Genomic DNA, 27707 nt, shown 5'->3' on the forward strand with positions numbered 1-27707 from the left:
GCAGCCAGGGGTGTGGCTGCTATTCATGCTTTGGGTTAGTGACACTGACACTTTATCCTCTGTTTTACTTCCAAACATGTAACAGCAAATTTCATTCTTTAAAAATAAATAATGCAAGCAAATGAAATATGAGTTTGTTTTGTGCTTGATCTGGGTGCTGATTTCAAGGTCGTTTCCCTCTGTGAAAACCCACCAACACTATATTTTGATCTATGCACTTTTTATTATAATTTTATTGTGTTTTGTTTTGAGTCAGGGTTTCTTTGTGTAGCCCTGGCTCTCCTGGACTCACTTTGTAGACCAGGCTGGCCTCGAACTCACAGAGAACTACTTACCTTTGCCTTCCCAGTGCTGGGATCACAGGTGTGCGTCACCACCATTTAGTGTATTCCTGAATTTTGATTATTCTAAATTTGTTCTCACTACTTAAATTTGAAATTTTTAATTTAGGACCATTTATATGAGCTTATAGTCATTAATTTTCCTGTAGCTAAACTGGATATTATCTTCTGGTTTTTGTGTTTGCTTCTTTGTTTGCTTTGTTTTGTTTTTGAGACAGACTCTCACTATGTAGCCCAGGCTGTCCTGGAAGTCATTCTGTAGACCAGGCTGGCCTTGAACTCACAGAGATCCACTTACCTCTGCCTTCTAAGCACTTGGGATTACAGGTGTGCGCCATCACTACTCGGCATAGTCTTCTGTGTTCACTAAATTATCTTTTCCTTACCATTGCAGTCTGCTAGCGCCTTGCTTCACAGGTGATTATGTAAATCTGGGCTGAGATAATTTCAACTCCACCGGAAGTTAATCCTCCATAAACAACCATGCTTCACTATGCAGAACAAAATCATGTTCAAACATGCATGACCTGAGGATGACTTAGAGGCAGAGGATACTAATACCCTGCCTCTAGTTCAGCACCCTCCAGCGCCCAGCTCATATGCCAGTGATGCCCCATAGCCCTTTGTAACCTCCGTGTCTCCCTCACTCTTTCTTCTGACTGGCTGTCAGGTCGCATGCTAGCTACAGATTCCCTGCCGTCAATCGCCATCCCTGCATGCCACCTGACCCTCACTGTCAAACATCTGATTCAGTTTTTCCCCTGCTGCCATTCTGATTGGTTCTCACACATAATCCACACTAATGTCTCAGAAGCATATCTCTGTACCCTTCTCAACCCCCCACTTTTTTGTCTTCTCACCCGTGCCCCTCTCAGTAATTTCATGCAGATTAGAAGAAGCCAGTGAGCTGATTGAATCGGAGTAGACCCAGACGTTTGTAAGAAACGGATTATCTGAGAGCTGAGCTGGCTTGCTCCGCAGAATCAAGCCGTGGGTTCCAGCGATTTAGTGCCAGACGCAGTAACTCAGCAAGGCAAGGCTGTGTGCAAGCCAGAGCCGGGCGGGAGCGGGAGTGCCGAGGGAAGGCCGGTGTGACCTGACTATACAATGGCCCCCACAGGCTTATGTGTTTGAAGGCTTGATCCCAGCTGTTGTACTATTTTGGGTGAGTATGAAAATGTAGATGATGGGGCCACTTGAAAGAAGAAGGCCACTAGGGATGACTGCCAACACCCCATGCCACTCCATCCCACCCCATGCTACCCCATGGCACCCATCCTACCCCATCCCACCTATCCTATCTCCATCTTACCCCACCCCACCCCACTCACCTCTCCCACTCCATCCTACCCGACCCCACCCCACCTCACACCATCCCACCCATCCCATCCCCATCCCACCCCACCCCACCCCACCCCACCCCATCCCACCTCACCTTACCCCATCCCCATCTCACCCCACCCCACCCCACCTCACCCCATCCTACCCCACCCCACCCCATCCCATCCCACCCCACCCCACCCCATCCCATCCCACCCCACCCCACCACATCCCATGTCACCCCACCCCACCCCATCCCTCCCCCCTCATTTGCAATGACGTGACTTAGCCCTCCCCCACCACACATTCCTCTCACTACAACATTCTGAGCTTTCTGAAACCATGTGACAACATAAATCTTTTTCTCCTTTTCAATGGTTTTCTCAAATGTTTGGTCGTAGTGATGAAATAAGTTACTAAAGCAGAGAGGAAGACAGCAACCAAGAGCCCACATTGAATGTGTGAAAGAGGAAAAAAAAATGTGGAAAGCACCCTAGAAATATTCCAATCCAAGAATCCTAGTGCTTTGTGATTTTTAAAAAATAGATATCTCTTTCTTTTTAATAAATTCTCTTTTTTTTTTCCATGAGTGGGTTTGAGCTAAATTTCTCCTATTATTCCCTAATATCCTTGCTGGCCCTGCCTTTGGTGCTGCCTCTTTCAGAGTGTCTTTAGTCTTGCTTGGGGTTTCCTTAAAGGCAGAGCTTGGGACAAGGACAAGGACAAGGAGAGGTAGCTATCAGGAAGGTGGCCTGAAGCAGCCAGGAGCCAGAAAGACAGAGGGAGCAAGAGATGCCAGTCAGGAGCTACTAAACTGTGCACAAGCTTGTTGGCGACCCCCTGGGAAACTAGCTGGGATGTGCTCTGAGGTGTAAAAGGCCGGGGCCCTGCGCACTGGCTCTGGCTTCTTGTTGGTTCAGGGTTCTCTCCCAGGGACACGAATACTTATGGCTCCGGACAGTATCTGCGGTGGCTGAAAGAACTCTCTTGCTTTAGAGAGAGTCCCAGGGAGAGAAGTGGGTGCTGGAGAGGTGAGGTAAACACGCAGTTGGCGTTCACATGAGCCTCTGCCCTCACTGTGGCTGAACGCGTCCCTTTATCTGGAGAGATAGCTGCATTTCCAGAGGCCTCTGGTATGATCCCCAGCACCCAAGTGGTGGCTCAAAACTCTCTAGAACTCCAGTTCCAGAGGACCCAATGCCCCTTTCCGGCCTCTGTGGACACTGAGAAGACTCATTGTGCACAGGAAAAAACCCAAACACATGAGATAAAATAGTAAAGAAATTAAAAAACAATTTTAGAAAGCCCCCTTTATGTCTACAGATCCCCGGCTGATACGAAGGAGACTCCCCACCATAGCTTCCTAAGGGGTGTTCCTTACCTCACCTTTGCATCCTACGGCTTCCTGAGTACCACTGCTGACACACTTGGAGAAGGATGCCTGACCTGATCCCGCAGCCAGAAGTCTGACCCACTTCTAACAACATAGGTCATTGCTCTTGGTCCTGCAATGGCCCATGTGGCTATCTTCACTCACCAGGCTTTTCAATTGACAAGCTACATAACTTTGCCCATACCCTCCTTGATGATATATATACGTGTGTGTGTGTGTGTGTGTGTGTGTGTGTGTTATTGTAATAATGAAACCAGTATTTATTTTGGAGACTTGCTGGGAGCTTTGAGCACGTGGTGATGAAGATCTAGTCAGGCAGAGAATGAGTCACAAATGGTCCCTGTGTGCTCTTTCCTTGCCTCCTCTAGGGAACAAGCATGTATAAAGGAAGGTTGCTATGTCTGGAAGGTAAACATTATCTCTTTTGACAAAGCATCTTATTTACAGAAGCTGTGAGAATCCAAAGCACGTGAGGTTGGGGCACTAACTCCCAACCCTGGCTCTCTGTTGTTGTTGGTGGGGGTGCGGGGCATCTCTCCAGGCACATGGAGTCTGCTGCAATTCTGACTACGCCTGCAAAGGCTGGAGGGACACAGGGTTTAGAGAAAGTCCGGACACAGCAAAAGTAGAGGCTGCTGAAGTGACGTTGGATGCTCTTGGCATGCACGTGAGCCATTTGCCGATGCTGAAGCTGAGCATGTGGCTAGGTAGGAGATGGCTTGTCCTGGGAGAGGGTGTGCCACTGCTCGGCTCCTGTTCAGACAGTATTGTCCCATAACTCCTGGTGGCATGTGGCCCAGGCATAGGCCATTAGCCATAAGATGCCTGGCCATTTCACTAACCCCTGCTGAGAAAGAGGAGTCTCACTCCTAAACAGAAAGGACACAACCCTAGAGCCATTGGTGTTCTCTTATCCCAAAAGTGGGAAGAGGGTGACAATGAAATTTGTCACTGGGTGATAGTGTAGTAGAGGGACATTTGGTATCCTGACTCTAAATGCTTAAAATAAAACTTTCTAGTTACTCGAGGGAACAACCTTTTGATCCACTCCTTCGAGAAAGCCCAAGTCAAAGAAGATCATCCTGACCGTAGCCCAGGGCAGAGCTGGCAAGGGATGCCTTGATTGGGCATCATGCATTTTGCTGAGGTCCTGCGAGTCCCCCTCCCTCTCCCCCCACCCCCCACCTTCTGCACAGACCTAGCTTACCATGCTGTGAGGAGAACCAGAAAAGAATGCTGGCACTCTGCCCACACTCCTCATCTGGGACCCCAGTCCATGGAAGGGCACCGCTCGAATTCAGGGTGGGTTGTCCTACCTCAGCTAATGTCTCTAGAGACGCCCTCATAGAAAATACCCAGAGGTTTGTTTCTGAGGCGATGAGGTGACCGACCTAGGAAATGATAATGCAGGAACTAGTTATAAGGTGTGATGAAAGGTAACAGAAACCAGCAAAGGGGTTATGACGTACACACCCAGGGTGGGGGCCATTGATGCATGCATGCACCCAAGGTTGAAGCCATGGAGTCCCCTGAAGGAGTTGTCAAACCATAGTACAGCTTAAGGGTGTGTCTGCTCCCACCTGCCTGGCAACCACAACAACCTGGTGGGAATCCTGGGAAGTGCTCTGACCTCATTTTCTCCTGCCAGCCAATATCCAGTGGCTGAGCCCCATCACTAGCCAGCCAATAGCCAGGGGAGCCTGCTGCTGCTACCCACACGGTCTGGGCTCCAGGGGACACCAAGATGCAACCAACATAAGATCTGTGTAGGGGAAATAGGGACAGTTTGAGTTCAGCTATCCTGAATTTACTTGTGTGGTCCCCTCACTGCCATGTCCTGGAGCAGGAACTTGAGGGTCCAAACCGTGCTGTCTGTGAGAGTTCTAATCTTCCCAGAAAAGGGCGCAAGTGCTACAAGTGGTTGGAAATTGTGATCGATTTATCTGTTTCTTTATGATTTCCTACCTAATCCACTTTTAAAGATTTTACAGATTTGGGGCAGGGACAAAGACAAGACCTTTGTCTTTCACAGCATGGAGTCAAGAGCTGTCTCAGTCTCTTGAGATAACCAGTCTGTGGTCTGGGACAGCCACTGCTACCTAAGTCCTTCATAGCATCCAGTCATTCTATGTCTCTGGGACTAAGAGCCTCCAGGACACCCTTGTTCTCCCCTGAGCATCATTATCATCATCACCATCATCACCACCACCACCACCACCACCACCATCATCATCATCATCATCATCATCGATACCTTTGGTTTTTCCATCTGTGACACGGACTACCAGTCCTTAAAATTACACAAGATATTGTGAATATGACACATGGAATCTTACTGCTATGCTTTGTGGGATTTCTGTGAAGGGTCTTGTGAAAACGTGTTTGGAGCAACAGTGACACCTGGTGGTCATTACTCACATTGCATAACATGTCTGTTCCCACCACGCCTTCTGTTTCTACCCTGCTAACATTTCATTTATTTACTTTTTTTTTCTAGCCCTGTGTTTTAATATAAAGTTTGGTATGTTTTATTTACTATGCTAATGAGAAACCCCACCCTGAGAGAATGCCATCCGAGAGCAACAAGTTGAATCCTGAGGGAGACCAAAGCTGATGGACAGGAAATTTGACTAGGAGTTGCTTAGGGAGTCCACCAGTCAGTCTTATTAGGACTAACCCGGGGCTCTGGGATCCCTTAGCTTAAGAAAACCCTTGCCAGTAGGAAGGGATGATAGAGCAGACTCACACACATGGAAGGATCCCCTTTTCTTAGAGCTGATCTCTCTGGCTTGTTATAGAGACATCCCAGTGTAGTGGCCTTCCCCTGTTCCACAATCCTTGCTTTGCCAGAATGGAACCCTCAGCGACCGAGTGAATGCTTCCAGTGACAGTCCCTTCCTTCTCCAGTCACCCAAAGGCCAGACCCTGTGCCCTCTTACAGCCGGTACTTAAAGGAGCTTTTACTAAAAATTGTCATTTAGGTCTGCAGGACGAATGCCCAGCACCTGTGTGTTCATTTTATACCTGTCTCCCTTGGCTGAAGACTCTGAGTCGGACTTCTGCTTCTCCCAGTCATGCTAGCATGTTAGTCACTCAAGGAGTGTCTGTATAAAAACTGGTGACGCCTAACCTGCCTCGCCCCCCTTCATGACAGAAGGCACGGACGAGAGTTAACCCAGCACTCAGCCTTCACAGTGCCCTATTCCAGACCCTGATGGCATTCACAGTTCTCCTTCATCATTGGCTCAAACCCACAAGTCACCCCAGATTCCAGGAATCATGAGATTGCCCCCTCAAGCAGGAACAGTCACCTGATGGGAGCTGGCCTGTCTCCTTAAGCAAGAAGGGCTTCTTTGAACAGCTCCATCCCCACCTCCTGCCCTCCCACACCCTACCCCCCAACCCCCCCACCCCACCCCCACTTGCAGAAGAGAAATGATGATCAACCAGGCAGCGCTGGCCAGGACTGCTCAGTTACGCAAACCTCTGGCCCTCTGCGCCACTCACACCCAGGTCAAACCTAAAGCTCCCATTGATATCCTAAAGGCAGATGGGCATTGGGGGGTGGGGTGGGGGGCGCCGGCCCTTGTTCTGTTCTTCCCAGCACAACTGCACTGCTACATCTCCCTTCTCCGTCATCCTTCACTACTCCTCACTGTGACTGGTGCTGTTGGTCAGGTGACGGAGCCTGGTCTGATGGGACTCTCTTGCCATAGTAACACACTCTTGGTCTGGAACTTCTCTGCACAGCAGGGCCTGGAAGGGAGCAGATGGGGACTCTGGCCAAGCTCTGGATAGGTCCTGAGGACTGGACACCCACAGCTCTGGCTCTGGCCCTTCCTGTCCCAAAGCTGCCATACTCACATTCTGGCTGCCACTGCTGTCACCTTCCACCTCCCACAGTGCTCCCTCCTGGACTTGCTTCATTGACCAGGCTGGCCTCGAACTGACAAAGACCTACCTGTCTCTGCCTTCCTGAGTGCTGGGATCAAAATCATACGCCACCATGCCAAGCCAGCTTTTGTTGTTGTTGTTGTTAAGATTTATTTTATTTTATTATATATGTGGATATGTGTCTGCTTGTGGGTACGTGCATGTGAGTGCAGGTGTCTGCAGAGCCAGAGAAGTCAGAGCCTCTGGAGCTGGACTTACAGGATGTTGTGAGCTGCCCAGCGTGGCTGCTGGGAGCCAAATCCTCTGCAAGAGCAGAAAGAGAGCACTCTGAACCACAGAACTACCTCTCTATCTCACATCTTTACTTCTTAAAATATTTATTTATCATATTTTACGCATCTGAGTGTTTTGTCTGCGCGTGTGTGTATGTGTACGCACTGAGTGTCTGGTGCCTGCAGAGGCCAGGAGACTTCCTTGGGCTCCCTGGAAACGGGGTTATGGATGCTTGTGAACCACTGTGTAGTGCTGGGAATTGAACCCCAGTCCTCTGGAAGAGCAGCAGGTGCTCTTAATCCCTGAGCCAACTCCCCAGCCCATGATTTTACTTTTAAGTGAAGATTTACATACATGCATCTGTACAGCTTTATATGCTAATTTTGTAAGTGACAGGCTTGGGGAATGTAGCATTGTAGTCTTTCATCTATAAATACTAGAAAGTTTGAGTCAGCGGTCACAGTATTAGTACAAAAATATGTGCCTGTACTTCCCAAGAGTCCAAGAATCATTTGTCAACTATATAATAAAGCCAGGTGGTACTTTAGAAGAAGTTTTGCTTTGAAAAACATCCGGAATGACAGATGCCTGAGGGAGGAGGATCTTAGCAGCCACTGAGGATCTAGAAGACTGGCCGTTTGCGCCTACATCCCAACAGGGAAGGTCTGAACTGTGCTTCCAACAAAGGCTGTTCATAATAATTTGTTAGCTAAACTTAATAAAAATATATTATGATGTAATATTATGTATAACATAAGCATATTATTACATATGTGTTCACAGTATATATGCTTATATATGCTTTTATGTATAATGTGTTTGATATATTACATCACATCCTTTATATATCACATAATATACCATATTGAATTTAACATTCAATAACCATATTAATATTAGGCATTATTAACATAATTTAACATTATATATTTGTATATTATGTGATATATGTATGTGATAACTGTTAACAGAAATTAATGATTGACAATAATTAATAAATATCAGCTTCTGTAATATCATGCTTAGACAATATAAATGTTTAAGTTACTCTTGATTAAAGACAATTTAAAGTTCAATTTGAGGGGAAGTGGGAGGAAGGGAGGGATGGGAGGATACATGGGATGGGCTAACAACTGAGATGTAATATGTATAAATTAATAAAAATGTATTAAAAAAAATAAAGTTCAATTTGTCACATATGGCTGGTGGCTGCTATATTGGCTGATTCAGATCAAAGGCTGTTTTCATCCTACAGGAAGTCAGACTGGGAAAGGCTGCCCTAAATGGTTGCCCAGTGCTGTCTGGTTGTTGGAGGTTGTCTGGGTATATTCCTCCATAGGAGCTGGGAGTAGTTTTCTGGGCAAGCCAGAGGCCACAGCATGCTTGGATAATATGCAGGTTTGATGCACTACAGCTTCTGCATTCTTGCTTAGTTGGCTTCCTATGAAGTAGAGAAACTTCTGGAAATCTGCCCCGCAATTTTGTGTGAGGAGACACCCAGAAGCCCTGTAGCTCTGGGGTGTCTTTGCCACCCTAAGTGGGAGGGTGAGAGCCTTGTGCTGGGGATCTAGTGGGTTAGGGCCTGTGGCTGTGAGGGACCCCACGGGTGGGTGAAGACAGACGAGCCAGCACTCGCTAGGAAAGCCTTTATTCCCCTTCAGCGGCCCCTTTGGCTGCTCTCACAGTTAACCCTCTTCTGGGACACTGAGCTTCTCCTTCACCCCACAGGCCACCACAGCAAAAAAGAACTCGGGGAAGAAGGTGCGGATGACCACGGCGGCCTTGGGGATGGGGTTTGCCATGAACACCTCTTGCTTCTTCCTCCTCACCGTGCGCATCACTTCCTCAGCCACCTCCGCCGGGTGCACGCCATAGGCCAGCTTCCTGCAAAAGACTGAAAGCACAGCCCAAGGCCGGCCACAGTCAGTTCAAATCCTCTGACTGTGGAGATGCTTGCATGTACCTTTAGCGTCATGGTGTCCTGACACTCTGCCATCCTCTGGCCTCAACCCTGGAGGTAACACTTCGCCCTCCAGGCTTTGCTGCTGTTTCCTATACCCGCCTTGGTGCCTTCACAGTGAAGGGGAGGGGGATGCCATTGGGCTGTAAGAGGCTGTTGTTTGTGATGGTGAGGCTACGCTTGCCCAGGGCCTCTGGCATTCCTTGCTTCGTCCTCCATCCCAGTTCATGTTGCTGTCTCAGTGTGGACCTCAAGCTTTGGGTAAGGAGCAGCCTCTTTCGTTAGAGTATCCAAGAATAATTTGCAGTTTCTGTGGGCTAGAACTTTCTTTCCGGTTTCCTAAAGGGGAACTAGGTCTAGCTCTGTGAAGGCCTTGTCTTTGAGCTACAGCAGAGGCAAGCCTGAGGTACAGATGGTCCTAGCTGGAGAGGCTTAGCCTCCATTCAGAGCTGCCTCCTCAGAAAGAGGGAGCAGGGTGGTTCTTAAAGACCACACGTTGATTGTTAGGTCTGGGAAAAGCTGTTGAGCAGGGCGAGTGTCTAGCTCAGCCCTCCCAGGGTCTGCTGGCTGCAGTTTGGATGTGCTTTCTACCTGGGACCACAGGCCTAAAAGTTTGGTTTCTCCACCCCCAGACTCAGGGCTCTCCTCAGAACTCTTACATTTACAGATGGATGCCTCCCAGTTTCTTTGCTCAGGGTTAACATGGTAGGAACGGATGAAAGTCGGGCTCACGGTGCTGACCACAACATCGTATTCCTCAACCTCAGCCCTGAGGCAGTCGAAGAAGCCCATGACAGCATGCTTGGAGGCTGCATCTGTAAAGTAGACCAGCTGAGAGGTCATGTGATGACACTAGGTTTCACGGCCAAAGGTGAAAAAGCACTGGCTAGCATCCTGGCCTCCTATCTCTTAAGCCTCAGCAGGTAGGGTCCTGGCCTCCTATCTCTTAAACCTCAGCAGGTAGCATCCTGGCCTCCTATCTCTTAAACCTCAGCAGGTAGCATCCTGGCCTCCTATCTCTTAAACCTCAGCAGGTAGCGTTCTGGCCTCCTATCTCTTAAACCTCAGCAGGGCTGCCCTTAGAGCTCACAGTAGATCTAATTCTACTTTCATGAAAATAGGGAAGTTTAAACCAAGACCACATCTTCATACTACTGAGAGGTCTGAAGTCAAGATGGACCACACCAAGTGTTGGTGGCTAGAGGATAAATCAGAGTCCTCATGTGATGCTGGCGGGGATTTAAAGGATGTGTCTGCTTTGGACACAGCCTGGAAGTTTCTTAAATATAATTCCTCTCCTAGGTTTGCACCTGGGAGAAACGAAGCCACGTCCTCACAGAAACAATCCATGCGTGTTCATAGAAGCATTATCCATAATTCCAAAGTGGTATCAATAGATAACCATCAATAGATGAACAGATAAGTAACATATGGTACATGCAAGCAATGAAGCATTTGCCTTCAACTGAAAGAAATGTTGCCAGGCGTTATAGCACTGTGCTAAGTGAAAAAACCAAACAAACAAACAAACATATATAAGAGCCTGTAATGGTCTGCAATGGAGGGCGATGGGGCCCCGCCCCTATCTAAGGATATATAAAGTGGCTAATGGAGACATTTTCTTCAGTGGTATAACCACTTGTCAGTTACCCATGCTCCTGTAGGTGACCCCTCACCCATCTCCTGTCAGTAGCGCCAATGAAGCTCTGGTTCACCAAGCTAGACACCGGTAGAAGCATTTCTCGAGTCTGTCATTAGCTCTCTGTCTGGGGTGAGTGGGAATTTGTTCATGTTGCCCAGGAAAAAAACTAACGCAACAGGGACATAACGAAGGCAGGAACGTTTCCAGAATGTTCCCCCAATAGATCCTGGGAACACACCCCTATAGTCTCCTCCATGCACACCCCACTTTTGAAGCTTCCCATCTCCTGGGATTCTCAGTGGCAATAACCATGCCTCAGATGAAACTCCTTGGTTATGATGTAGCCACTGCACAAAGCTCCATCCTGGGTTCTGCTCTGTTTCTTTTTCCCTTCTTTCCTCGGAACATGTCCCTCATCATCCTGTTTTGTGAAGTGTCCACATTGTTCTTGTCCCCAGTTCTAGCTTTTGGGGACCATTTCGTAGAGGAATAGGTGTTTGGGCTCAGGCCACACATCTCTGTAAAGTGTGCCCATCACTCCATGTACAGTATTGTGTTGAAGCAGGGTGTGTCTTTCCACCTGCAGCAATGCACTTTGGGAGGAGGGGAATCCTGTCCGTTATATCCCCAAATCTCCCTGGGAACCGAGACATGAGAGAAAGCCCAGCAGACGCCTGGATGAGACACCCTTTGCCCCACAGAACACAGCAAGGACAACCCCTTTCCCGTCTTAGCGACTTACACGCTGTGCGGAATGGGATCCCAAACTTTGCTTGGATGTTGTTCACTAGCACGATCTGGCCTGTCCTCCGGGAGATCATGTTGGGAAGCAGAACTGGAAAATGCAAGACGTCCCGGTTAGAAATCTGAGACAAGCAGGCTGCAGAGGCAGATCCCCACCCCCCACCTCGTGTGTTCCCCATGCCTCTGCCACCTCTTAGACTGCAGGGGACAGAGATGGAGTGTTTCCAGGAAGTCACTGACCCAGTGTTTCCGGGAGAGACCAGTTAGCTACCACATAGCTGGGTGACTCGAAATGACACAGTACTGTACTCATCAAGTGACGCAGAATTTGATAGCAGGTAAAGTCTCTTCCTTCCCTCTCTCCTCTATCTTTTCTCCCCTCTTTCCTCTTCCCTCTTCCTCCATATCTCCTATTCCCCTTTCCTCTCCTCTCCTTCCTTCCTTCCTTCCTTCTTTCCTTCCTTCCTTCCTTCCTCCTTCTCTTTCCTTTTTTTCTACTTTCTCCTCCTCCAGTCTGTATCGTCACTGCATACAACATGGAAGGCATTTTCTTTTCATTTCTCCTCTTACTTCTAGAAGACAGTCTCTTGTTGGTCCTAAAAGGTCTCTTCTGCTGTTTGTCTTGAGACAAGATCTCAGTATATGGCCGAGGCTGGCCTAGAACTTGCTGTGTAGCCCAGGCAGGCTTTGAACTTGCGTTGCACTTGCCTGAGCCTCCCAGTGCTGGGACCACAGGTGCGCACCACTGTGCCTGGCCTCCGGCCTGTCTCTACCTCCCCTTCTGCAGGTCTTCGCCTTGTATAGAGGGAAGAGCAAATGTCCTCTAAGCTGTCTGGGAAAGATGCACTCGCTCAGTTTTTAGGTGGCTCTCTGTTGATGTGAGTGAACAAAGTTTAGGTGGATGCTGTTATTATAAATGTGGATTTGGTATAATACGAGGAGATGTGGAGAAGGTGGTAAGAAAACAAACAGCACGGGCAGGATGGAAAGGTCTGAATGAGAGAGAGAGAGAGAGAGAGAGAGAGAGAGAGTGCTCAGCTATGGAGCTCAGGTCCTCTACCCTAGAGAGCAGCAAACGGAGCCCCGAGAGAGCCTATCAGACTCTGGTCCCTCAGCACACGACAGGCCCAGCCAGGAGAAGCCAGCTGTGGTGGCTATTCTTGGTTGTCAACTTGATTACATCTGGGATTAACTAAAACCTGAGTGGCTGCATACAACCGTGAGGGATTTTTTTTTTCTCTTAAAACCATTACATCATTTGAAGTGGGAAGATACAGTAGCCTTGGCTGTTCTGGAACTGGCTTTGAGGACCAGGCTGGCCTCGAACTCGCAGAGATCCGCCTCCCTCTGCTTTTCAAATGCTGGGATTAAAGGCTTGCACCACCTTTGCCCAGCCAGATCTGGATCTTTTAAAGTGGGAAGACCCACCTTTAATATGGGCCACAACTTCTGGTGGCAACCTGTATAAAGGACATGGAAGAAGGAAGCTCTCTCTCTCTCTCTCTCTCTCTCTCTCTCTCTCTCTCTCTCTCTCTCTCTCTGCTTGCCCTCTCTTTAGCAGGCAATTCCATTTCCTCTCTGGCATTAGAGGCTGTGTGTGCATGTGTGTGTGTGTATGTATGTATGTATGTATGTATGTATGTATGTATGTATGTATAGGTATGTATTTCATTCCATAAGTTCCCTGACCAATACCCTGTCCCTGCTCTTTCTCAGGCTGCTCTTCTCACTCCTTACTTGTCATCACTGAGGGCCCTGTCAGAGCTGGTGGAGGGACATGCTTTTGATGGCCTGTTTGGGTGGCAGTAAGGATGGGTCTGGGGGAAAACTACCCTTTTTCTTTTAGTTGTGACAGACAGAATCTCACTATGTGGCCCAACCTGGCTTCAAACTGGTAACCCCACTGCCTTAGCCTGGGGAGACCTGTGAATCCAGGCTTTCGCCCACCATGCCTGGTTGGAAATGTTATTTCTGGAGTGCCATTCTAGATGTGCTGCAAAGCCATCTTTCTACCTCAGGTGCCCTTTTCCCTCTGCCTCAGAGTCCCATTCCTGGAGTCCTCAGCAAGGAAGATGACCTAAGAACATGCCTTTCCAGGCTCAGCCAGGGCACCTGGTCCCAACATGGACACATTTTCCATGCTCAGACTGTTCCCTCAGCTCTGGGGTGGCCAATTTGTGATTCTCTTCCATGGCCATCTCCCACCGTAACTGAGACTGCAGGCCTGAATTTGAACATAGCTATGAGATATCTCTCTCTGGATGTCTTCTAGGCCCTCAGACAGGACCCCTTGGGGACCACAGCTTCTCCTGTAAAGGGACACACATTCATACTTCTGGTTTGATGAAGGGGCCAAAGGAATACTGAATGTTTTGTAGTTAGGCACTACTCTTTGGTTCTTTATCTTTTTGGAGTGTGTGTGTGTGTGTGTGTGTGTGTGTGTGTGTGTGTGTGTGTGTGTATGTGTGTGTGTGTATGTGCGTGTGTGTGTGTGCGCGCGTATGTGTGTGTGTGTATGTGTGTGTGTGTGTGCATGTGTGTGCGCGCGTGTATGTGTGTGTGTGTGTATGTGTGTGTGTGTGTGTGTGTGTTCACTGCACACACATGTGGAGGCCAGGAGTTAACTTTGGGTGTCTTCTTGGACTGTTCTTATTTTTTGAGACAGGATCTGATCTGAAATTGAACCTGGAGCTTTGCTAGCCAGCAAAACTCCTGGGATCCTCTCGTCTCCCCGCTGCCCTAGAACTGAGCTTCCAATCATGTGTCATCATACACGGCTTTTATATGGTGCTGGGAATCTGGCCCTTATGTGCTCAGAGGACCAGCGCTTCACCCACCGAGCTACCTCCCAGTCCTATCTTCTTCATTTCTGAGGACAGAACCTTTGACTGACTATCACAGTTAGAGAAGAACATCTCTAAGGCTTATATAGCGAAACAGGCAAAAGCAGAAGACAGTGGTCCAGAGATACAGACGCGCAGGGCAGCTGTGGGTTGTGCTGGGCAGGAATGTGGGTGAGGAGCAGAGTTTCATAGTGAAGTGAGAATATGCTGGCAAGACACCCCCTTTTTGTGACCAACATTTACAGTGGGGACCTGAAAGCTTTCAGTGCTTAGATTAGGAACTTCTTGGGTCTGTCCAGAAGTGGATGGCCACCTGGTGGCAGCAGAGGTATTCCCATAGAATCCAGTGGTCCACGGACCCAGAGGAAAAAAAGACTCACGGGACCTTTGGTGAAGGTGATGGGTCCAAAGTAATTAGCATCCATGATCTTTTTGTCAAGCTCCAGAGAAATCTTATGGGCAGGCCCCTTCACTTTCACGCTGGCGTTGTTGATGAGGATGTCTACACAGCCGTAGCAGTCCAGGACCTCTCTGGCCACATCTTGAACACAGCTAATGTCTGAGAGATCCAGGAGGACCAGTTTTGGGGTGAATGTCTGCTGGGGCAAGGAGAGAGTCAGGGCAGGTTTGGGATCACCTCATTGGAGATGTTGGGGACCCACAATCCAATAGCTCCCCAGCTGGGAATTCAAAGCCATGGAATAACTAGAGAAACAGACCAAGACATAGAAGTAAAACAACTCTGAGATGAAGGAGATTGCTGGAGGATCTAGTTTTGGAGACCAGGGCAGCAATTAAGTGTGACTATGTAATAGTAAGACTGAACTTGTGGCCAGGGCTCCTCACCTGATAAAAACCTCCTGACAACCCGGTGACTCTTTGGAGCCTGTGACCTGACTCCATTGCTGCCATCGTAACTTTGAACACTGCTGGGCTTCTTTTGGGAATTGCTTTCCCGTTTGATGTATAAGTTACAAGAAAATTCAGCACAGCCATAGGTGGCCACTCCTAGTTTTGGATCAATAGCGTGTGTTCCACACAGTGCTTTCAAAGCATCTATTATGTGTGAGGTGCTGTACTCAGCTCTGGACACTTGCTGTCCCCAAGATGTTACTGGCTTACAAGTAAGGATGGGGGCGGGGCTTAGTAGTACCCTGGAGTCAATGCAACTTTTGGGTAAATGTTAGTTCTGATAGACACCCTTGAAGAGAGAAAGGTTCCCACTATGGGTCCCATCTGTCTGGGACCTATCCTCTGATCTCCAAGTTCTTTGGAAGAAATACACACTAGTGCATCAAAAGGCTCTGAAAAGTCCTTCAGTAAAGAAACTGAGACAAGCTGGGCTGGGACTCCATATTTCCAATGTGACTTTGTTTTTACCCAGAACCTAATAGCACCCCAAGAAAGACTCCATCTAACACTCTGTGTGGTTCTAGTCAGTCTGCCTCCTCAAGTACAAGGGTAGCTCAGAATTCCTTTGAACTGTTTGCAAACCCCAACTTCAACCTCAGGAGTGGAAGACTGGATTTTTCTTTTTAAATCCCCAAAGAGTGCCGAAGGCAACACCTGGAACCTGGGAGGCTTAGGAGGGGGCTTCCTTGATTTCTTCGATGAAGCTATCACTTGTGTTGTTTGTCTTAGCATCAACTATATTTGTAATCACAATCCACAGCTGGGACACCCACTATCTGTGTATTTTATGACTCGGACTAACATAGACTCCAGGGATCAGTGCCAAAGTTTTGCCATGGCGAGTGATCAAAACAAGTCTTTTGTTGGGCAGACAGGCCTTTGTCTGGGTCAGCGCCATCACCTCTGATTTCTCCAAAGCCACTGTCACATTTCCCATTAATGGGTGGGGCTTAAGGTATCAGGAGAGTCTCCAGGCTGTCTGGAGAGAGCCTTACCTTGCTGGGGTCAGCCACACTGGTCAAAGCAGCATAGAGACTTTCCAGTCTCTCCCAGTTCTTTCCACACAGCACCAGTCTTGCTCCACCTGTATGGAACACCTGAGCACACTCTGCAGAGAAGAAGGAAACGAGGCAGGGCCTACCATGTGAATGGAGCCATAGCAGGGGAGTCGCCATCTCAGGGTCTGCTGACGTCAAAACAGTCTAATGTCTCATCCACCACCGTGGGGTCCTCCCTCTGGAAAAGTTGTTTCATTTGATCCACTTCTCAGGTTAGACATTTCAGGGGTGCTGAGGGTTGAACCCCAACCTTCCATGTGTCAAATGAGTGCTCTACCACTGAGCTGTGCCCCAGGCTAGGCTGGTATGCTTGCTTATGTGTTGTGTTTCTAGCCTCAACCTGGTTGCTTCCGTGGAGGGGGGTTCATGGCAGGGAGTTAACAGCCTCTGCTTTGCTGGGTCACTCTGTTGGAAAATTTATTCTTAGTCTTCGAGACCACAGCCGCAGGGACACCCCGACCTACAGATAGTGGCCATGTTTGTGCAGACCAAATCATACCCAGCTCTCTATATTTCCCCATGGGTAGAGTCCCTAGTCTTTGCTCATAAGACCACACTCTATACAAAGAACTACAAGCATCTGAGTCAGGCTTGGAGCAGGACAGGTGGTCCTCCCAGGGAAGAGTGCACCAACTGGTTGTCCAGTGCCAAATGGTCATCCCTGAAAACATACATACAAGTTTGTGTGTGTTGGCATAGGCATGCCAAGGTACACATGTGGAGATTGGAGGACCAACCTGTGGGAGCTGGGTGGGCTCACAGAGACTGACGCAACAAACACAGACCCTATATGGGTCCGAGCTAGGTCCTCTGCATATATGTTATGGTTGTGTGGCTTGGTGTTCTTGTGGGTCTCCTAACAGTGGGAGTGAAGAGTGTCTCTGAAATTGCCTTCCACCATGTGGGTCCCAGCAAATGACCTTAGGTCACTAGACTTGGTGGCAAGCACATTTATTTACCTACTGAGCCATATCTTTAGAGCACTAACTGGTAGATACACCACCTTCCATGTAACAATAATCTTGATACTTAAAAACAATAAACACTTATGTAGTTGGACAGTTTATTTCTTCTAGGGATGACTGAGAGAGACATGTATGTGTTTGTATCAAGAAGTGGGCCTCAGTTGACTGCAGACACTTAAGGACAGCCTGGTGAACTGGGTGTTCACCAGAGACTGTATCTTTTTTTTTTTTTTTAATTCTTCTCTGATACATTACATCTCAACCAGTTTCCTCTCCTTACATTCTTTCTGGTCCTACCTCTCCTCTCTCCCAGATTCAGGCTTTCTTCAACAACAACAACAACAACAAAAAAAAAAAAAAAAAAAAAAAAGGCAAGCCTCCCAGGGATATCAATCAAACATGGCTTTACAATATCAGAGACACTCTCCACTCCCACTGTTAGGAGTCTCACAAGAACACCAAGCCACACAACCATAACATATATGCAGAGGACCTAGCTCAGACCCATATAGGGTCTGTGTTTGTTGCTTCAGTCTCTGTGAGCCCTTATGACCCCTGCTTAGTTGATTCTGTGGGTGCTGTTCTCATGGTCTCCTCAACCCCTTTGGCGCCTACAATCCTTCCTCCCCCACTTCTGCAAGGCTCCCCTGGCACTGCCTAGTGATTGGCGTGGGTCTCTGCATCTGCTCCCATCAGTTGCTGGATGACAACTCTCTGCTGACTACTGGGCTAGGCACTTATCTATGAGGATAGCAGAATATCATTAGGAATCACTTTATTGATTGCTTCTGAGGTTTCATCTCTTAAGCACAGCAGCTCTAAGAGACCTTGTGGCAGCTTGATTCAAGCAGAGAGGAGGAGGTCAGCTGGACAGGACAGGTCCTGGGGTTTCCTACATGGGCATCACGGACAGGAAGATTATGGTACCAGAGAGAACTGAGGTGCCGGATAATGCTAGAGGAGGAGGCATGAAGGCAAAAGCGTTGCTGGAGAAGAAAAGGAGATTGCACTGTCCTTGGATCTCAGTGGGAACTAAAGCCAGGTGCACTGGCCGGGAATGTGGCTCAGGGGTAGAGCATTTGCCTAGTTAACGTGTGGGAAGACCAAGAGTTGATCCCAGCACAGCAAAAAATAAACTAAAGATGGGTGCACTGAGGGGAACCCAGGGAGTGGGAAGGAGTGGTGACAGGCTCCCGACTGGGGGAGACCTGGACCAAGAACCTGCGGCATAGCAACGCCACCTTGAGTTATTAGGTTTCTCTCAGGCTGGGTGTCTAATTAACAAAGGCGGTGGGGGTTGAAGAACTGGTTAAGGGCACATTACCGCTCTTGTAATGGACCTGGGTTTGAACCCACACCTACAGGAGCAAATTCCCATCACCCACATCAGGTGGCTCCCAACCACCTGAAATTCTACCACAGGGGATTTGACACCCTCCTCTGGACTTCCTGGGGGCACCTACACTTACATGTGTACCTCCCCACACATACATCATTAAAAATTGAAAAAAAAATTAAAAAGAAAGGAGACATCTGGGATGAGTCTGAGTGACAAAAATTTTAAAAATCAATTATTCCCTATGCCAGTTCGATGCAGAAAACCAAGACTCCAGTAGGTCTTGGAAAGTGACAGAGTGATCCTAAACTTTAAATAGAATGTCTTGCACACTTTAATCACAATAAGTGAAGAAACGTGAAGACAACCTTGAAAGATATTAGTTACTAAAATAAAATACAGAGCTGTTAAAACTAGAACAAATGTTAATAGTTCCAGCATAGGTGAGAAAAATATTGATAAAAATTGAGTCAGGTATTAATGAGAGTTCAATGCCGCTATGATTAAGTTAATATATTAGATCAGGGGTAAAACAATATATTACTTAAAAAAGATTGGGGCAGGGGAGAGAGAAGGCTGGTGAGATGGTTCGGTTAAAAGATAGCACTGCTCTTGCAGAGGACCAGAGCTCTCGAGACCCATATTAGCCAGCTCACAACCACCTGTAATTTTAGCTCCAGAGGACCATACACCCTCTTCTGGCCTCCAAGGGAACTGCACTCACATGCACATACCCTCTCCCCACACATACATATAATTAAAATAAAATGAATCTTTAAAAAGAAGTATTTGGATATCTATTTGGGAAGGAAAAAGCTAGGTGCATAATATTATAATATATTAAGTAATTAAATGTAAAAGGAGGAACAAGAAAAAGGTAGGGAGATAAATCTGCTCTCTTACTGGGGAAGGTCTTCTGAGCATGCCCTAATAAACAAATTGTATCCTTATTTTATAATAAATTTTATCCTTATTTTTTCTATAGCAAAAACATAAATAAAGAACAAGCAAATTGAAAGTACTTATAATTTATGTCATCAAAGGGCTAATTTATTTGATATGCAAAGGACATTTACAAATAAGGACCAACTGGGGAAAAAAACACAGTTAATGAACAGAAGATTACGAGCCAGTACTCACGACATGATAAATCAGTGCAATTTAAAATACACACTAATTTTGATCCATCAGATGATGGAGGACAAAACTGACCGTAGTCCTCGCAAGATGTGAGCGATGGGTTTGCGTCACGTTCACTCTAGTATCTGTGTGGATTGCTACAGGCTTTGGAAGATAACGTTGACTGTATCCTTAAAAAGGGCTTTGATGTAGTGATTTTATTTATGGATATTTTCTCCTGAAGCAGTCATTAAGAATGTCTGTGTAGACACAGCATTAAGATTGCTTAACTCAGTACCATGACCAACAGTAAAACGCTGAAAATACCTGCAAATGCCCCATATGATAGGAGATTGGTTAAATCAACTGCAGAATGACTATTTTCAAGCCATTAAAACTGATTTTATCCCAGCGCTCGGGAGACAGAAGCAGGCGGATCGCTGTGAGTTCGAGGCCAGCCTGGTCTACAAAGCAAGTCCAGGACAGTCAAGGCTAGCACAGAGAGGCCCTATCTCAAAAAACAAAACAAAACAAACAAACAACCCCCCCAAAACCCAAACAAAAACCTAACCAACCAACCAACTAACCAACCGACAAACAAAACCAACTAACCAAACAACCAACAATCAAAAAACCAAAAAAACCTTGATTTTACAAAATAAAATAAACTGATTTTATAAAAGTGAATCTATTGGTGTGAAGAGCTTTAGAAACAGCTTACCGGGAGCTGGACAGATGGTTTTTAAGAGGGTTTCTCTGTGTAGTCTTGGCTGCTCTGGACTCAGTTTGTAGATTAGGCTGGCTTCGAGCTCACAGCAATCCGCCTGCCTCTGCCTCCTGAGGGTTGGGATTAAAGGCGTGCGCCACCACGCCCGGCTAAGAACACTGACTCTTACAGAGAACTTGAGTTCAGTTTCCAGCGCCCACTTTGGGGATGGTTTATAAATGCCTGAAACTCCAGCTTCCAGGGACCTGATCCCCTTTTGTGGCCTCCTTGAGTATCAGTACTCATGTGCACATACCCACACACAGACAGACATGAATACACAATAAATAATTCTAGTTTTAACATGTGTCAACTGCAATGCTACAATTTGAATGTGCATGTTTGTGTTTAAAGCAGGCTAGTGTAATACACTGTTAATAGAGCATTGAGTTGGGAATTTTAGAGGCACCAAGATAAAATTAGATATAAAATTCCAAATTTAGTTGCTAGTCCAAGATGCATTCTTTCCAAGGAAATAACTCTTTTATGAAATTCATTCCTTTCATCCTAAAATAAGTCATAAGGAAAAGGAGGAAGGGAGTGGGGAGGAGGGAAAGGAAGAGAGGGCTGGGGAGGCAGGCTTCTCAGCAGAGGACAGTATGACCTTCTGCCCGTGCTCCAGGGGTGGGATATGCTTCCTTTCCATCATCTTCAGGAGAAAGGCACCTACGGGTCCTTTGACTAGCTTTCTAAGATGCAGGGTCCCATTCATCTGGGAACCCAGACCAGAAGGGTCTCCATGGCTTTGCCTTCCCCAAAACCAGGGCGCAAGGGAAGTAGAGCCACGGAAGACATGCCCCACTTCCCAGAGGTGCAGCTGGATGTTTCAATGGAGGCCTCCAAGGGACACAAAGTTGCCCATAACAGAAAGAAAAACACCTACCTGCCCACCTTGCCCCAGTGCCAAGCAAGTACATTCTCACTGAGTCGTGTGCCCTGCCCATATACCTTAGGGCCATCTTATAATGTGTCCCTCGGGTAAGTACATCCCCTGCTTTCTTCTATGTCCTCTAGGTCTGATGCAATAGGGAGCCCGGGCTGGGGAGAATAGGGGTGGGAAAAGAAATCAAGGACAATAGACACATCTGCTATGAATTAGGCCTGCTGGTGACTTGCCACAACAGAAAGGCTGTGTATAATGTCTATAGCCAGAAAGTCAGGAGGCAGCCTGGCTTTCCTTTTCAGTTGCAGGAAGAACTTCCCCCGAGGACTGATTTGAGTAGGATTGAACTGTCCCCGGCTCTGTTGGTCACCTCCCACAGCACTGACTGAGCCTCACCAAGGAGAGGGGGAAAAAAAAAAAAAAGACATGGCCAAACATCCGCACAGGATGCTCTCGGTGAAAGCAGCTCTATGCAGGTTTCAGGTTTTACTGCTTAAAAATTCATCTTTCAGAGTTATGACCTTGACAGTTATGGAATTTTTGTCACTTGCTTTGGGAGGAGAAGGTCCACCTGTGGTTGTGTGTGGCTGGAGCAGCCACACTGGGTGTGAGGCAGCTGTGATGGCAGGCTTTCTCACATCAGAGCTATGGGGTTCAAAGAGTTCGAAGGAGGTTCCCACACTCCCACCACTGCTAACGGGTGGGAGGAATGAAGATGTGGCCTAAAGAAGTCTGATGTCCAGGTTGGGGGAAGCTGTTCTCCACACTAGGCTGCGTTTAGTCAACCCCCACTACTGAGAGGGGAACAGGGTGGGGTTCACTGTCACTCAGCCACTCCCTTTCCTAATGATGGGGACCCACCTGCAAGGCCTCACTAATGTTTCCATGTTGCTCTTGAACTTAGTAATCCTGCATCAGCCTCCCCAGCAGCTGGGCTTACAGATCTACACCAACAAGCCCGCTTTGAAATTCCTATTTTCATTCTTGTTTTGCTTTTTGTCAATTTTGAGACTTGGTTTCACTGCTTAGCCCAGGCTGGCCCCCAACTGAGTGATCCTCCTGCCTCAGTCTCCTGAGTGCTGAGATCACAGGGTTGGTGGTTAGTCTTCTTGTCGGTTTGACTAGATTTGGAATCCCCTAGGAGACTCGGGTATACCTCTAGGTGTGCTTCTAAGAGTGTTCGTGAGAGGGATCGCTGAGGGGGACAGCCACCCTGAATGTGGCTGGCACCACCCCGTAGGCTGGAGGCTTGGCGTGAGTAAGAGGGAGAAACCAGTGGATACCACCACTCCCCATCTTTGCATCCTTCTTGCTGGTGACGTGAGCTTAGCTCTTGCCCCCTCCGTCACGATGGGCCACATCCTTTGAAGCTGCTCCCTCTATCCTGCCAGGCATGTTGTGGCAGCACCTCTGTACTCAAATCCTTACATTTATTCTGTTTTTCTTTTTTTCTTTCTTTTTTTTTTTTGGTGGGGGGACTGGGCAATATCTCAGCTAGCCCAGGCTGGTTACAAAAAAAAAAAAGCCCACTATGTAGCTGAGTATGACCTTGAATCCTGATGCTCCTGCCTCCTCCTGCTGGAATTACTGGTGACCGCATCCAGCTTCAGTTTTCTCATCAGCTCAGCTCAACATTTACCTCCTGTCAAGAGTTTCAACACTGACCGTGCCTTTTCCAACTAGTGAACACAATCGGGTGCTTCCTTACGCACGTCCTCAGTCCTAAGATGACAGAGTGTGAAGTGATTCTGATTCCCGCGGTTGTGAAGTGAGAAGGGGTGGCCCGTAGTGGCTGTGAGATGCTGTTGTGGACGGCCTATTGCAGCCGTGTTTAAAAGGGAAGACTGGAGCCTGGCGTGGTGGCGCACGCCCTTAATCCCAGCACTCGGGAGGCAGGAGCAGGAGGATCTCTATGAGTTCAAGGCCAGCTTGGTCTACAGAGCGAGTCCAGGACAGCCAAGATTGCACAGAGAGACACTGTCTCGAAAAACCAAAATAAATAAATAAATAAATAAAAATTAAAAATAAAAGAGAAGACTGGCATCTTGGGAGCTGTGAGAACACAGGCAGGGACAGCTCTCCCTAGTCGAGTTCTTCTGGGCGGCTCTCCCTGAAGGCCAAATCCAGTGCTTAGGTATTTTGACTGTCACTCTTGTCACTGACTTAGTGGGTACCAGGTAGCACAGTGGCTGGCTTGATTGACCTGTGATGGTTTGGGGTGAGGGCACATCCGGACTTGGGATGCAACTAGAGTTGTGATCCCCTTTGGGTCAAACGACCCACAGGTTGAGAACCACTGCCTGAGTGTGTAACTACCCACAGGGCTCCTCCTGGCTCTACTGTACCTGGGCACTGTATGGGTTATGTGGAAGCCACTCTGTGCCCCTTACATTTTCCTTGCTTTGAAGATGAAATGGTGCAGCTGGTGTCTGGGATCGCTGTCATCAGCAGCACTTGGAGAATAGGCATTTATTTAAAGTCACACACACACACACACACACACACACACACACACACACACACACACACACCACACCCAGCTTCTCATGTTACTTCTAAACACTTGGACTTTTTCCCGTTCTGCTTTGCGGTTCTGCAGGGTTAGGGATGGGGTCATGGAGGGTGGGAGGTGCCGAGTGTCGGTGAGATGCAGTGAAATAGAAGAGTGACCAGAGCCCTGACAGCTTGGGCTACACTCTTCTGCAAACATCCCTGGTGCATCCCCCGGGGTCCTGACTTACATGAGACTGTAACTCAATGATATTAAAAATATAATGAGTAAGGCTGTTGAAATAAACTCACAGCTCTCACCGAAGGGGGGAACAGTGGCTCTGTCTACCAATACAGAACATTACAAGGGCAGATGGCCTGAGTGACATCGTCAACGACAAGATGCAGCTAACGTTTGCAGGACCTTCTACCCAACCACAGCACTGAGCACATTCTTTCCCAGGGCCCCCTGGGAACAGACTGCACAAAAGGCCAGCGCCAGACCGTAGAGCAAGCCCTGGCAGACTCCAGAGAACCAGGCCATGCAGCGTCCGTTCTCTGATCGTACTGGAACCAAAGTGGAAATCAGTGAAACCAACACTCACAAACGTACTTCTCAGGCTGCTGTCCCTGATCACATGGCCGCTAGCTGTTGCTCACTAAACGCGCTGGTTACTCTTATCCCTGTGCTGAACAAATCCTGTCAGGAGCCATTTACGGGAATAAAGGTTTGTCTAGGCCCACGCTTGAGAGGGTCCGTGCTAGCCAGGAAGGCACAGCTGGGTCTGTGGTGACAGAAATGGGAGGTGACAACCTCTCGGGGGAGGGAAGTTGAGAAGGCATAGCCTCCACAAGCCTGCGCCTCTTTACTTACCTCTGCCACCCAGGCCTGTCCCCCTAGAGCAATGGTTTCAACCTTCCTAATGCTGCGGCCCTTTAATACAGTTCCCCATGTTGTGGTGACCCCGCCCCATCCCCGAACCATACATTTATTTTTCATCGCTACATCATAACTGTAATTTTGCCGCTGTTATGAATCATAAAGTAAATATCTGTGTTTTCCGATGGTCTTTGGGGGCATCACAAACCTACAGGTTGAGAACCACTGTGTCCTAGACCCAAACATCCCACAGCTTCCAAAATAGCACTCAAAACACGAGATTGTGTGTGTGTGTGTGGGGGGGGCAGTGCAGATTCAAAACAAAAATTGAATTTTTTTTTTTAAGTGTTTACTGGCTAAGAAGCCTTGAGGTGGGCTTCTGGGACACCCCAGGGTGAAGGACACCAGCCATAGGCAATGAAAGGCAGATGTCTGGGGGCCACCTGAAAGGATGGAACAGATAAGGTGGCAGAGAGGGCTCCAGGGACCTGGCCTGCTTCTTCCAGACAAACATTCTACCTATAGAAAGCCTGTCCCATGACGGAACAGCTTCAGGTGGCTTGCTTTTGTCAGTTTCCCAACAATACTGCGGTCTTGTATCTGGTCTGATGGGCAAATTAGAGTGTTCTGGCTGGCCCCGGGGGATGACTGAGCTTTGGGCTCGTGTCTGTTCACCTTTTGAGAGTCATTCCTAACAAGTGAGGATAGCATCTCTGGAAACTGCTCCAGAGAACACATCCACTGTGTTGTGATTAGTGTCTTTCACCTGCCAAGGCTGACCCAAGGCAAACACTGAGACCTCCTTGCCCAGCCTCTCAGCAGGGATGATGCCCACTCTGGTGACTTCCCAGAGAAGAAGCAGCAGCTTCACAGGGCCACAAAAGTTCTCCCGATGGCCACACATGGGAGGAAGTGCCCCACCCCACCCCAGGCTCTAGAAGGTGCTTAGGACAATGTGGAACTATTGATACCTGTTCAGTGGCTGGTGGCTGATTGGCTTGTGGGGTCTATGCTGGATTAAATAGCAAAAACATTGGTGGACACTGTCATTAGTTTATATAATAGGGTTACACTGCCGTCATTAGGAATGACCAAACCCTGCTAAAACAAAGGACTATTCTGTCACAAACGTAACAGGAAGAAGGGCCCAGAAGACTGTCTAACTTAGAGATTGTGAATGAAAATGCTTTCAAGACCAGGAAGTGAGATGCTGGGAAGCAGTAGCCAAGTGTGATGTGGAGTGTAACACACAGACCTGGGTGACCTCTGTGAAAAATGTGCTCAACCCGACCCTCTCTAGCAACACTTGAATGGTGGCCACTCCAAGTCCCGCCCATGTGCAAATTCATTTGTTGGCTCACAACTACATTCCCAACTGGAGTCATCCTTGAGCTGCACTTGGGACATTCAACTCATATAGCTGAGGACACCTGCTAGGAAAGTGCTGGGACCAGGACAAGAACTTAGCACCTGAGCCTGGCCTCATGCCCCATAAGCAGTCCAGCTAAGGACTTGGACACTCAAGATTTCTGGAAAGCCCTGGAGCAGTCAAACACAGTATTTTCTAACACCAAGCCATGAGTTTGCACCCCAAGTCATCCTGACCCCACCATTCACCCAACAGAGGAGAGCCCTGTTGGTATGACTCCTCTCTTCCAGCAGGTGTGTCCCAACACCAGGGTGCCTCCACAGGTCCCTCGGTGGGGCGGGGTGGGGACAGAGATGGGGACACATCCAGTGGCAGCCAGCTTACCCTTTCCCAGTCCTGAGATGGCATCGGTGATGACCACCACTTTGTTCTGCACGGCAGACTTCGACCACAGCCTGGATGCCTCCTGGTAGATGAAGAGGAGGCCGCTGATCCCCAGGAGCAGCAGGGGGAGCATCAGGACAGCCATGATCCCCATCTTGCTCTGCAGGACAGCAGGGTGACAAAGGCTTGGCTTTGCAGAGGCCCTGATTGCAACACCTGGGGCAGGGAGAGGGTCAAGCCCACAACATTCATTCCCTCTGGAGCCCAGAACCTGTTCTCCGGAGAGCTGGGCTCTGTAAGTGCCCGGGAGGCTCTTCTCAGCTGAACAGCAAGGAGCATGCGAACCCCCAAACGCTTGACAAATAGAAATTACTCACGGTGTGCCCCCACACTGAATGAGTCCAAGGGGCCTGCCCTCCTCTAAGGCTAATTACAGACTTAATTAAAATGGGTCTGCATTTTTGGAAGGAAATCCATGTGTTAAGGCCACTCGCTTGGGGCCTTAATGGTTATTTATAGCTCTCAGTTGCACTAAAGGGCTTTTCGGGGTAAATATAGTATCTATTCTGGTACTTAGGGACACATGCTGGCCGGGTCTGATTTCAGAGCTGTTGCCAGGACTTTTAAAGCCCTGCTGGCTGGCGGGACTATTAAGAGTTTCCTCTGCAGTCTGGGTGGAGAGTGAGGGATCAGGCCCTGGGATTGTCAGTACAGATTCCTGGGCCCTTCTTTCCTGCACTGGGTGTTTGCAGGTGGTTCAGACCTAGGCGGGCATCAAGGCATCTGGCCTTCCCTTGCCGAGTGGGGCAGGAAGCTGGCCAGTGGGAGCCTGTTACAAAAACCACCACATGGATACGAACTGTTTAGAGCAGTGGTTCTCAACTTCCCTAATGCTGCGACCTTTTAGTACAGTCCCTCATGCTGGAGTGACCCCCCAACTGTAAAATTATTTTCATTGCTACTTTATAACTGTAATTCCTCAGTTATGTAATGCTTCATAACTTCATAATTGTAATGTAAATGTCTTTTTTCTTTTTCTTTTTTAAAAAAGATTTATTTACTTATTATTTGTATAGTATTCTGCCCACATGTGTGTCTGCATGCCAGAAGAGGGCACCAGATCTCATTATAGATG

General features: G+C 48.0%; 1 protein-coding gene across 1 annotated transcript; it reads right to left on the reverse strand.

Moving 5' to 3' along the window:
* Nucleotides 1–8412: 8412 nt before the first annotated feature.
* Nucleotides 8413–27084, reverse strand: DHRS7C (dehydrogenase/reductase 7C). The gene is made up of 7 exons (XM_084761722.1): nt 26950–27084; nt 26573–26732; nt 16318–16430; nt 14796–15006; nt 11566–11658; nt 9841–9996; nt 8413–9115 (listed from the first exon to the last, which is right to left on the reverse strand). The coding sequence occupies exons 2-7, from the start codon at nt 26724–26726 to the stop codon at nt 8907–8909; spliced, it is 936 nt and encodes a 311-aa protein (XP_084617848.1). The 5' UTR covers nt 26727–26732; nt 26950–27084; the 3' UTR covers nt 8413–8906.
* Between the last annotated feature and the right edge of the window lie 623 nt (nt 27085–27707).

This window comes from Acomys minous, assembly GCF_964271855.1.
Source record: "Acomys minous genome assembly, chromosome: 16".
NCBI lineage: Eukaryota > Metazoa > Chordata > Mammalia > Rodentia > Muridae > Acomys > Acomys minous.